General features: G+C 42.6%; 1 protein-coding gene across 1 annotated transcript in view; it reads left to right on the top strand.

The window, feature by feature from the left end:
- Positions 1 to 13,807, top strand: part of dct (dopachrome tautomerase) — a 58,816-nt gene that overhangs the window by 33,343 nt on the left and 11,666 nt on the right. The window contains exon 6 of the mRNA XM_043691451.1: positions 4,331 to 4,469. Within this exon, the coding sequence (XP_043547386.1) occupies positions 4,331 to 4,469 (139 nt within the window). The remainder of the gene's footprint in view (positions 1 to 4,330; positions 4,470 to 13,807) is intronic.

Here is a 13,807-nt window from a genome sequence, read left to right as displayed (position 1 = left end):
ACTCGGGTTTCACCAGTTTCCTCATTTCCCCTCCCCCCAGCCTGTCTCAGTCAAATCCATCAAATTCAGCACCGCCTTCCTAACCTGCAATCTTCTTCCCGACCTCTCCGCCCCCACCCCAGTCTGACCTATCACCCTCACCTTGACCTCTTTCCACCTATCACATTTCCCTCCCCCAAGTCCCTCCTCCCTACCTTTTATCTTAGCCTGCTGGACACACTTTCCTCATTCCTGAAGAAGGGCTTATGCCCGAAATGTCGATTCTCCTGTTCCCTGGATGCTGCCTGACCTGCTGCGCTTCTCCAGCAACACATTTTCAGCTCTGATCTCCAGCATCTGCAGACTTCACTTTCTCCTCCACTATGGGCAATTTACCTAACCTGGACATTTTTGGACTGTGGGAGGAAACCGGAGCACCCAGAGGAAACCCACGCAGACACGGGGAGAACGTGCAAACTCCACACAGACAGTTGCCTGAGGTGGGAATTGAACGCAGGTCTCTAGTGCTGTGAGGCAGCAGTGCTAACCACTGTGACACCGTGCCGCCCACATGTCTTATACCATGTGGAGTGAATGAATTGTAATGCTGAAGACTGGCACTGTAGCTCTTTTTTAATTTACTCATGGGATATGGGCCTCACTGGCTGGACCAGTATTTATTACCTGTCTCTATTTGCCCAGAGGGCACTTAAGAGTCAACCACATCACTGTGATCTGGAGTCACCTGGTGGCCAAACCAGGTAAGGTTGGCAGTTTTTTTCCCTAAACGGGTATTAGTGACCCAGCTGAGGTTTTTCCTGACAATTGACAGTGAATTCATGGTCAGCATTAGACTCTTAATTCCAGATTTTTTTTTGTTGGCTTCAAATTCCACCATCCAACGAGGCAGGATTCGAACCCAGGACCCCCAGAATATTGTTTGCATTTATGAATTAATAGTCCAGCGATAATACCACTAGGCTGTCACCTACCCGGGAGTCAGTAGCCTAAAGAGGAGTTGGAGATCAATTGTTCTATTAATACTTTTGGCTGAAGAAAAATGCAAATGCTTCAGTCTTGTTCTTTCTGCTGATGTGCTGGGCTTCCCATTGTTTAAGATGGGTATTTGTGAAGCATCCTTCTCCTGTTAATTGTTTAATTGTCCACCATCATTCACAGCAGTAGAGCTTTGATTTGGTTGGTAGTTACCACATTACTTGCCTATTGCAAGCCACTTTCACTTTTTAGCATCCAAGTTGTCCTGTGACCTCATTTTTCAGATCAGTGCGGCAGTGCTCCTGGCATGCACTCCACCCCGGCTTGATTCCCTGATTTGGTGGTAATGGTCGAGTGGGGAATATGCTGGGCCTTGAGTTTGTAGCTTGTGGTTGAATATAATTCTGAAGACCCGTTCGCACCTCATGGGTTTCCAGTTTTGAGTTACTAGATTAGTTGTCATATTTTTTATCCTTTCATGGCAGATGGACATCGTTGATGGCACTAGCATTTCTTGCCCATCTCTAGTTCCACTTGAGAAGGTGGTGGTGAGGTGCCATCTTGAATTGCTGCAGTCCATGTGCTATTGGTTTTCACATAATACTCTGAGGGAGGGAATTCCAGAATTTTGACCCTGCGGCTGTGAAAGAATGGTGACATGTTTTTAAGTCATGATGGGGCTTCAAGGGGGAATTTACAGGTGGTGATAGTCCCATGCATCGCCTGCTCTTGTCCTTCTAGATGGAAGTAGTCATGGACTTTGCAGATGCTATCTCAGGGTATTTACTGAATTTCTGCAGTGCATTTTGTACATAGTACATACTGTGGCTACTGAGTGTTGGTGGTGGAGGGGAGAGAATGTTTGTGGATGCGGTGCCAATCAAGTGGTTGCTTTTACCTGGATAGTGTCAAACGTTTTGAACATTGTTGGAGCTATGCAAGTGGGGATTATGCCATCACACTCCTAATGTGAGTCCTGTAGATGGTGGACAGGCTTTGGGGAGTAAGGAGGTGAGTTACTCAATACTAGCCTCTAACTTGCTGTTTAGAGTTGAGTTTTTGGTGAATGTAACCCCCATGATGTTGAGAGCGAGGAATTCAGTGATGGTAACACCAGTGACTATCAAGGATGGAAGTTAGATTGCATTTTACTGGAGATGGTCATTGCCTGGTATTTGTGTGGTGTAAGTGTTGCTTGCAACTTATCAGCCCAAGCCTGGTTGTTGCCCAGGTCTTGTTGCATATGCACGTGGATTACATCAATATCTGAGGAGTCGTAATTGATGCTGAACATTGTGCAATCATTGGCAAGCACCCCCGCTTCTGACCTTATGATAGAGGGAAGGTCATTGATGAAGCAGCTGAAAATGATTAGTCATAGGAACCTGAGGAGCTCCTGCAGATATGTCCTGGAGCTGAGATAACTGATCTCTGACAATCATAATGACCTTCCTATGTGCCAGGTATGACTCCAACCAGTGGAGAGTTTGCCCCATGATTCCCACAGATTCCAGTTTTACTTGGACTCCTTTGATGCCATACTGTGGCCTTGATGTCAAATGCTGTCACTGTCATAATATCCCTGGAATGCAGCCTTTATCTATTACATTTAGCTCAGTGTTAATGCCTCACAACACAATAAAAGTATCCTCAATGTAAAAACAGAGTTTTTTCTGTTGAAAGATTGTAGAGAAGTCATACCTATGAGTACGATGATGGACATATGCATCAGTGACAGCCAGATTGGTGAGGACGAGTTCAAATATATTTCCCCTCACCTTAGTCCCGTATCCACCTCTGGAAAGCCCAATCTGGGAAAAATATCCTTCATAACTTGATAAGCCCGGTCAGTGATGGTGCTCTCAATATTGGTGCTAGACATTGAAAACCCTCACCCTGAATGCATTCTTCACCCTTGTCAACCTCAGTTTTCCTCAAAGTGGTGTTCAACACAGAGAAGTACTAAGCTGGGAGGGGTTGTGAGGTATTTGGTAGTCAGCGAGATATTTCATTGCCTATGTCTAACTTGATGCAATGTGTGTTCATAAGGTCCGTGACAATGTTGAGAATTTGGAAGCTGATTTCCCCCTTGGTAGATATACTACTGTGCCAGTGGGCAGTGCATATCCAAGGAAGCTGATGGCGGAGCTGTAGACATTGACAGCAATAATTGCTTTATTCAGTAATACAATTCCTGATGAGCCTGTCAGATAGTTCTCTGGATTTGGCAATTTTAGTGAGGAGGACTTTGCAGAATAGACTGGGTGGGTATATTATTGCTCCAAGTGCATAGATTGTTTCTGGGTTAGCTATCTGGTTTTATTGTGTTGTGATTTTTCTGCAATGATTTGGGAAAACTAAGTCATTTGCTAAGCTATTGCAGAGGGTAGTTGGAAATTAAACCAATTGTTTGGCTCTCGAGTCTCGTGTAGGCCTAACCAAGTAAAAATGATAGATTTCCATTCTGAAAGGATTGTTACAGAAGAAGGGTACTAAGATCATTAGTCAGTCCAGTTAAATCACCATCCCTAGGACGTATTTCCTAATGTTTGGATTTTCATTGTGCAATACTATTTGTAACAATCAGAAGGATTATATAAATATTGAAAGCTTTGATGTTAGGAGAGGGTCAGGAGGGGTAATTTACTGTCAATACTTAGTTACTTTCTGAAATACCTTTTTGAAGCTGTTTCCAATTGTGCTTTGCGGAGTTTTCAGAAACATCAAGGAGTAACTATCTAAACCATTAGAATGCAATGAATCTTGAACAATCAAATCACTAACAAACAGATGACCGACTAAGGAAAAGGATTAAAATGTGAGGAGGAAAGTTAAAAGGAATTAATCTCTCAGCTCCTTATGTTAGAATGTAGGCAACTCTAGCTAAATTGCTAGGTGCACAATATTTGGTTCAGAAAGGTTAATTCTCAAGTTTGTCCAATAACATTTGTGTGAGAATGTTCTTAGAGACCGGAAAAATATTAAATCTTCATCCTTAGAGCTCACTTTAGGTACCATGTATGGGGTTATTGGTTAGATGCATTGCAGGAATCTAAGAAAAACCATTATGAAAATCTCAGATGACATGAATGAAAAACTACATGTTACGTAAAGCTTTTGATTTGCAAGTCTAAGGCCTTACCGTGCCATTGTAATATTTTAATGTTGAGCTCATTGTTTTACATTGCTCTTCATCCTCTCCACACATTCCTCTCTATTAATGGAAAGAAATGCAAACTTATTCAGTTCAAATTGATTAGTTACGCAGTCCTCGAATTATTGGGATTCTCAACTGCCCATACATTTATCAAATTTGAACTACTGTTCTTTAAGTGTGACCCACTTTCTCTTTCAGAAATGCACTTGAAGGATTTAATACACCCGATGGCCACTCAGGCACTGGCAAAGTTCAAAGTCTTCACAATCTGGTTCATTCTTTTTTGAATGGAACAAATGGATTTCCACACTCTGCAGCAAATGATCCACTTTTTGTGGTATGTGTTCAACTGATGAAAAATGATTGCAGTGTTATGCTTCCTACATAGCATTAACTTTAAAAACGTTACATAGAAAAACAGTGTGTCAGAACATTTTTTGGCTTTTTAATTTGTGTTTATTCATATTCACACGTGGAATGTGAGCATTGCTGACTGGGCCAGCATTTATTGCCCATCCTTGGTAACCCTTGAGAATGATCTGCTTTCTTGAAATGCTGCAGTCCACATGCTGTGGTAGACCCACAATGCTGTTAGCAAGGGAATTCTAAGACTTTGACCCAGTGGCAGTGAAGGAATAATATTTTCCAAGTCAGGATGGTGAGTGACTTGGAAAAAGCTTATGGTGGTCATGTTCCTATTTATCTGCTGAGCTTGTCCTCCTAGATGGAAGTGGCAATGGATTTGGAAGGTGCTGTCTCACAATCTTTGCTGAATTTCTGCAGTGCATCTCGTAGAAGTACACACAGCTGCTATTAAATATTGGTGGTGGGGGGAGTGAATGTTCATGGATGAGATCCCAGTCAAGCAGGCTGCTTTGTCCTGAATGAAGTTAAGCTTCTTGAGTGTTGTTAGAGCTACAGTCGTCCACGCAAGTGGGGAATATTCCAACACACTCCTGACTTGTACCAGGACAGGCTTTAGGGAGTCAGGAGGTGAGTTACTCGCTGCTGAATTCCCAACCTCTGAGGTGTTATTGTAGTCACAGTACGTATAACTGTAATGTTTAACTTTCAACTTTGTTTCTTTATTTTTCTACTATGTGCCTAAGATTTTGTACCTATGATGATATTGGAAATGGTGATATTGTATTCTTTTCACTGTACTTATCTACTTCTGAATGTGAGTACACATGACAATAAAATCTAATTCTAATTATAGAGTCATAGAGGTGTACAACATGGAAACAGACCATTCAGTCCAACTTGTCCATGGCAACCAGATGTCTTAAACTAATCTAGTCCCATTTGCCAGCACTTGGTCCATATTCCTCTAAACCCTTCCTATTTAGATACACATCCAGATCCTGTTTACATGTTGTTATTGTACCAGCCTCCACCAATTCCTCTGGCAGCTCATTTCATCCGTGTGAAAAAGTTGCTCCTTAGGTCCCTTTTATACACTTCCCCTCTCATCCTAAACCTATGCCGTCTAGTTTTGGACTCTCCCACCACAGGGAAAATACCTTATCTTTTACCCTATCCATCCCCCTCATGATTTTATAAACCTCTAAAGGTCACCCCTCAGCCTCTGATGCTCCAAGGAAACAGCTCCAGCCTATTCAACCTCTCCCTCCAGCTCAAACCTTCCAACCCTGGCAACATCCTTGTAAATCTTTTCTGAACCCTTTCAAGTTTCACAACACCCTTGCTATAGGAGGGTGACCAGTACTGTGTACAGTATTCCAAAAGTGGCCTAACCAATGTCCTGTACAGCCGCAACATGACCTCCCAACTCCTGTACTCAATGCTCTGACTAGTAAAGCAAAGCATATGAAACATCTTCTTCACTATCCTATCTACCTGTGACTCTACTTTCACGGAACTATGAATCTGCATTCCAAGGTCTCTTTGTTCAGTAAAACTCCCTAGGATTAAGTGTGTAAGTCCGGCTAAGATTTGCTTTTCCGAAATGCAGCACCTTGCAATTATCTAAATTAACCTTCATCTGCCACTCCTCGGCCCATTGGCCCATCTGATCAAGATCCCGTTGTATTCTGAGGTAACCTTCTTCGCTGTCAACTACACCTCCAATTTTGGTGTCATCTGTAAACTTACTAACTAATCCTCCTATATATATATCCAAATTATTTATATAAATGATGAAAAGTAGTGGATCCAGCACCGATCCTTGTGGCACACCACTAGTCACAGGCCTCCAGTCTGAAAAGCAACCCTCCACCACCATCACCTTTGTCTTCTACCTTCGAACCAGTTCTGTATCCAAGTGGCTAGTTCTCCCTATATTTCATGAGATCTAACTTGCTAACCAGTCTCCCATGAGGAACCTTGTCAAACGCCTTACTGAAGTCCATTTAGATCACATCCACCATTCTGCCCTGAAGTCCATATAGATCGCATCCACCATTCTGCCCTGATCAATCTTCTTTGTTATGTCTTCAAAAATTCAATCAAGTTCATGAGACATGATTTCCCACACACAAAGCCCTGTTGACCATCCCTAATCAGCCTTGCTTTTCCAAATACATGTAATTGCTGTCCCTCAGGCCTCCCTCAAAGAACGTGCCCACCATCAATGTCAGATTCACTGGTCTATAGTTCCCTGGCTTTTCCTTACCACTTTTCTTAAATAGTGGCACTACATTAGCCAACCTTCAGTCTTCTGGCAACTTGTGACTATCGATGATATAAATATCTCAGCAAAGGGCACAGCAATTACTTTCCTAGCTTCCCACAGAGTTCTCAGGTATATCTGATCAGGTCATGGGCACTTATAAACTTTTATGCATTTTAAGACACCCAGCACCTCTTCCTTTGGCATCTTCCATGTTCTTCTCCACAGTAAGCACTGATGCAAAATACTCCTTTAGTATGTCCCCCATCTCCTCCAGTTCCACACATGGGGTGCCTTGCTGATCTTTGAAGGGCTCTGTTTTCTCCCTAGTTACCCTTTTGACTTTAATGTATTTATAAATTCCCTGTGGATCCTTGTTAACCCTATTTGCCAAAGCTACTACATTTTTGCCCTCCTGATTTTCCCCTTAAGTACACTCCTATTGCCTTTATGCTCTTCTAAGGATTCACTCGATCTATCCTGTCTATAACTGACATATGCTTCCTTCTTTTCCTTGACCAAAACTTCAATTTCTCCAGTCATCCAGCATTCCCTTCACCCACAAGCCTTGCCTTTCACTCTAATGGGAACACATTGTCTCTGGACTCTCATTATCTCATCTTTGAAGACTCCCCATTTTCTAGCCGTCTCTTTATCTGTGAACTTCTGCTTCGAATCAACGTTTGAAAGTTCTTGCCTATTGCCATCAAAATTGGCCTTCCTCCAAGTTAGAACTTTAACTTTTAGATCTGGTCGATCCTTTTCCATCACTATTTTGGAACTGATAGAATTATGGTCTCTGGCCCCAAAGTGTACCCCCACTGACCCCTCACTTATTTCCCAAGTGTAGTTCAAGTTTTGCACTTGTAGTACATTCACTACTGAATCAGAACATTTTCTTGTACACACTTAACAAATTCCTTTCCACCTGAACCCTTAACACTATGGCAGTCCCAGTCTATGTTTGGAAAGTTAAAATCCCCTACTATAACCACTCTTTTATTCTTACAGATAACTGAGATCTCCTTACAAATTTGTTTCTCAGTTTCCCGCTGACTATTGGATGATCTATAGTACAATCCCAATTTCTTAATTTTCACTTTCAGCTAAATAACTTTATTGGACATATTCCAAGGAATAGGAGAAAGTGAAGACTGCAGATGGTAGAAATCCAGAGTCAACAATTGTGGCACTGGAAAAGCACAGAGGTTCAGGGAGCATCCGAGGAGCAGGAGAATCGATGTTTCAGGCATAAATCCTTCCTCAGGAATAAAGGAATACCTCCCTAAATACAGCCATAATGTTATTCCTTATCAAAAATTCTCTTGCTCCCTTTCTATCCTTACCAAGCATTTCTATCCTGGAACATTAAGCTGCCAGTCCTGTCCATCCCTGAGCCATGTCTCTGTAATTGTTATGATATCCCAGTTCTATGTTTCTTTCCATGCCCTGAGTTCATCTGCCTTCCCTGTTAGAACTCTTGCATTGAAATAAATGTAGTCAGTCCTATCTCATTCTCTGCTTTGTTCCTGCCTGCCCTGACTGTTTGACTTGCTCTTTTTCCCAACTGTACCAGTTTCAGACTGATCCCTTTCCTCAGTATCTCCCTGGATCCCATCCACCCACCTTACTAGTTAAAATCCTCTCGAGCAGCTCCACCAAATTTCCCTGCCATTATATTAGTCCCCTTCCAATTCAAGTGCAATCCATCCTTCTTATACTGATCACTTCTACCCCAGAAGAGATTCCAATGATCCAAAAATGTGAACCCTTCTCCCTTGCGTCAGCTCCTCAACAACGCATTCATCTGCTCTATTCTCCTATTCTTACCTTTACTAGCTTGTTGCCCTGGGAATAATGCAGATATCACTACCCTCAAGGAATTCCTTTTGAAATTCTGACTTAACTTCCCATTTTCTTCCTCCAGAATCTCATCCTTTTCCCTTCCTATGTTAATAGTTCCAATGTGTATAATGACCTCATGCTGGTTCCTCTCCCCTTTGAGAATATTCTATGTTCCAGGTAGTCACACCCTTTGGCTTAAATATTTCAAATTTAGTCACTGATCAATTTAGGAGGGTCTGACAACAAGTGAGGCAGAGAGAGGGATCCTATATGTAGCGTTGGAACAGCCTCAGGTTTTGATTTTTTTCCAATAGGTATGAGATAGTTGCTTCTTCAAGGGCTTATGCCCGAAACGTCGATTCTCCTGTTCCCTGGATACTGCCTGACCTGCTGCGCTTTTCCAGCAACACATTTTCAGATGAGATAGTTGCTACCTATATGGATGAAGAAAGTCTGCAGACAGGATGGTTAAACTGTATTCTAAGAAGCCATTCAAGTGAAAGGTGATAGTGGTGGGGAATTTGATAATTTGAGGTCAGATAGGATCCTTCATGAGCGGGATCGAGAGTCCTGCTGCCCAGCTGTTGCCCAGCTGAAGGACATCCCGAGTCAGCCTGAAAGATACTGGAGAAGGAAGGGGATAGTCCAGTTGCTATGGTCCATGTTGGTACTAACAACATAGGCAAAAGGTCCTGTTTGGGGAATATCAAGAATTCGGAACAAAATTAAAAACCAAGATTTGAAAGGTTGTAATCTCTGGATTATTATTTCACATGCAAATTGGCAAAGAAATAAAAACGTTAGGGATGTAAACACATAGGTAAAGGAGTGGTGTGGGAAAGTGGGATTCCATTTCGTTGAGACACTGGCATCAGTATTGGGACTGGAGGGAAATTACAGTCAGGTCTGTTCGACCTGATTTGATCTGGAACCAGGATCTTAACAGAAAGGCGAAATAGGGTGTTCACAAGGTCTGCATCTTGAGCCTCACGTTCAGCTATAACTGTAAGGAGTTTATAATCAAAGCACACAGTCCCTTCAGTTATCTCTACTGCTGCTCTCTCCTTGGCACATTAGTTTCATGAAAAAGATCTATAGGAAAATGTTGCAAAACTTGAAAAGGTGCAGAAATGATTTACAAGGATGTTTCAGGGTTTGGAGGGTTTGAGCTATAGGGAGACCTGAATAGACTGGGACTACTTGCCCCTGGAGCTTTGGAAGTAGAGTGATGACCTTATAGAGGTTTATAAAATCATGAGGGGCATGGATAGTGTGAGAAGCATGGATAAGCAAGTCCAGAAATAGAGGGCGGAGGTCAAAGGTAAGCGAGGAAAAATTTGAAAGGAACCTAAGGGTCAACTTTTTCATGCAGAGATTGGTGCATGTATGGAACAAGCTGCCAGAGGAAGTGGTGGAGGCTGATACAGTGACAACATTTAAAAGACATCTGGATGGGTACATGAATAGGAAAGGTTAGAGGGATATGGGCCAAATTGTGGCAAATGGGATGAGATTAATTGAGGATATCTTGTTAGCATGGATGAACTAAATCAAAGAGTCTGTTTCTGTGCTGTATGACTCTATAACTTTAAACTGGTTAAGTGAAGACAGGGCTCAGAAGAGGTTATTGAAAGTTTCCCGAACAAGGTATAGAACAGAGAGTATGAATATGGTTAGGAATATAACTTCAGGTACAGCAGATTAGGGGACGACTATGAGAAGGGGGGGCTGTCAATATAGGACTGAGGGTGTTGTACTTAAATGCTCAGAGCATATGAAACAAGGTAAATGAATTTGTAGCACAGATTGAAATTGGCGGGTATGATGTTAGATTAGATTCCCTACAGTGTGGAAACAAGCCCTTTGGCCGAGGTAGTCCACACCGACCCTCTGAAGAGTAATCCACCCAGACCCATTTCCGTCTGACTAATACACCTAACACTATGGGCAATTTAGCATGGCTAATTCACCTGACCTGCACATCTTTTGGACTGTAGGAGGAAACCGGAGCACCCAGAGGAAACTCGCGCAGACACTGGGAGAATGTGCAAACTCCACACAGACAGTCACCCGAGGCTGGAATCAAATCTGGGATCCTGGTGCTGTGAGGCAGCAGTGCTAACCACTGAGCCACTGTGCCACCCTTATGTTGTGGGTATCACAGAGACAGGATGCCTCTAACAGTAATCAGAATGGATGGCAGAAAATAAATCAGCAGATAGAAAAGGTAGAGCCCAATAGGGAACAGTATTGGGTGATATGTAATGAGGCTGACTTGATTGAGAAGCTTAAATAAAGGAATGCTTGGAGGCAGTGACCATAATATGATAAAATACACCCTGATGTTGAGAGGGTGAAGCTGGAATCAGATGTAATTATATAACAATTGAATAAGGGTAACTACAAAGACATGAGGGAAGAAGTGGCCAGAGTTGATTGGAAAGGGAGCCTTGAGAAGATGGTGAAGCAGCAATGGCAAGAGTTTTTAGGCACAATTCAAGAGGCACAAAACAAAATTCATCCCAAGCAAGAAGAAGAATACTAAGGGGAAGGTGAGGCAACCATGGCTGACAAAAGAAGTCAGGGACAGCCTACAGTGTGGTGAAAATTAGTGGGAAGCCAGATGATTGGTAAACCTTAAAAACAGCAATGAGCTACTGAAAGAAAGCAATAAGGGAGGAGAAGATGAAATATGAGGGTAATCAAGCTAGCAATATAAAAGAAGACTGAAAGTCTTTTTTTTAGATGTATAAAAGATAAGAGAGGCAAGAGTGGTCATTGGACCACTGGAAAATGAGGCTGGAGAAGTGGAGAGCAAAGAAATGGCAGATGAATTGAATAGGTACTTTGCATCAGTGGTCAGACACTAACCACATGCTAGAACTTTCAATAGAATCAAAGGCAGAGGTGAATGTGATGGTTTGCACTAAGGGAAAAGCTGAAAGGTCTGAAGTATGATAAATCTGTACTGGATGCACTACACCCCAGGATTTTGAAGGACATAGCTGAGGAGACTGTGGAGACATTGATGATGATCTGTCAGGAATTACGGAGTCAGAGAGGGTCCAGTAGGACTGGTAAATGGTTCATGTCACACCCCTGTTTCAAGATGAGATGGGGGCAGAAGATGGGAAATTACTGGCTAGTTAGCTTGACTTCAGTCTTAGAATTCTTATACTGTGGAAACAGGCTATTTGGCCCATCGAGTCCACAGTGACCCTCCAAAGAACATCCCAACTAGACCCATTCCCCTACCCTATTCCTGTAACCCTACATCTCCTATGGCGAATCCATCTAGCTTGCACATCCCTGTACACTTTGGACAAGTTAGCATGGCCAATCCACATAAGCTGCACATCTTTGGACTGTGGCAGAAAACTGCAGCACCTGGAGGAAACCCCTGGAGGAAACCCCTGGAGGAAACAGGGAGAATGTTCAAACTCCACACATACAGTTGCCCAAGGGTGGAATCAAACTGGGTACTTGGTACTGTGTAACAGCAGTGCTAACCACTGAGCCATCGTGCTGCTCCACAGTCATTGGTGAGATTTTAATCCATTATTAAGGATGACGCTATGGAGTGCTTGCAAATGCATGGTAAAATAGGGCTGAGTCAGCAGCTTCATCAAGGGAAAGTGATGCTCAACAAATCTATTAAAATTCTTTGAGTAGATAACGAGCAAGTTTGACAAAAGAAAGCCAGTAGACATGATCTGTTTGGCTTTCCAGAAGGCATTTGACAAGGTGCTGCACTGGACACTGCTACATAAAAAAGAGTCCGTGGTGTTAGGGGCACAGTACTGGCTTGGATAGAAGATTGGTTGACTGGCAGAAGGCAGTGGTAAGATAAGGGTGTTTTTCAAGATGGTGCCAATGACTTACTTTATTTCACAGAGGTCAGTGTTGGGACTCCACCTATCCACATTACACATTAATGATCTGGACAAAGGAACTGAGAGTATTGTTGTTAAAATTGCAGACAACAGAAAGATAGGCGGAAGGACAAGTAGTGTTGAGGAAGCAGGAAGCAGATTGACTTGGATAGGCTAGGGGAGGGGACAAAAAAGTTGGAATACAGTCTGAGAAAATCTAAGGTTATGTACTTTTTGGTAGAAAGAATAGAGGTATTGGCTATTTTCTAAATGAGGAAAGGCTGCAGACATCTGAAGCACAAAAATACTTGAGAATCCTTGTTCAGGATTCTCTTAATGTTAACCTGTAGTTTCAGTTGGCAGTTAGGAAGGCAAATGCAATGTTAGCTTTCATTTTGAAAGGACTAGAATAGAGTCATAGAGTCCTACTGCATGGATACAGACCCTTCGGTCCATGCCGACCAAAACCTCCATCCACACTAACCCCATTTCCCTGCATTTGGTCCATGGATTTCTAAACCTTTCCAATTCATGTATTTGTCCAAATGATTTTTAAATGTTGTTAATGTACCTGCCTCAACCACTCCTGCTGGCAGTCCATGTGCATACCACCCTTTGTGTAAAAATATTGCCCCTCAGGTTCCTTTATATTCTTTCCTCCCTAATCTTAAACTGATGCTTTCCAGTCCTCAATTCCCCACCCAGGGAAAAAGACTGAGCATATTCACCCTATTCATGCCTCTCATGATCTTATACATTTTTATAAGATTCCCCCTCAATTTCCCACGCTCTAAAGAAAAGAAGTCCGAGCTTGTCCAACCTCTCCCTATAATTAAGGCCACTGAGCCCTGGCAACATCCATGTAAGTTTCTTTTCTACTCTTTCCAGTTTAATAACATCCTTCCTAAAGCAAGGTGACTAAAACTGAATACAATACACCAAATGCAGCCTCACCAACATTATAGAGTCATAGAGATGTACAGCATGGAAACAGACCCTTCGGTCCAACCCGTCCATGCCGACCAGATATCCTAACCCAATCTAGTCCCATCCGCCAGCACCCGGCCCATATCCCTCCCAACCCTTCCTATTCATATACCCTTCCAAATGCCTCTTAATGTTGCAATTATACCAGCCTCCACTACTTCCTCGGGCAGCTCATTCCATACACGTACCATCCTCTGCGTGAAAACTTTGCCCCTTAGGTCTCTTTTATATCTTTCCCCTCTCACTCTAAACCTATGCCCTCTTGTTCTGGACTCCCCCACCCCAGGGAAAAGACTTTGCCTATTTATCCTATCCATCCCCCTCATAATTTTGTAAACC

Source organism: Chiloscyllium plagiosum, chromosome 6 (assembly GCF_004010195.1).
Source record: "Chiloscyllium plagiosum isolate BGI_BamShark_2017 chromosome 6, ASM401019v2, whole genome shotgun sequence".
Classification (NCBI taxonomy): Eukaryota; Metazoa; Chordata; class Chondrichthyes; order Orectolobiformes; family Hemiscylliidae; genus Chiloscyllium; species Chiloscyllium plagiosum.
This window is presented reverse-complemented; position numbering and strand designations above follow the sequence as displayed.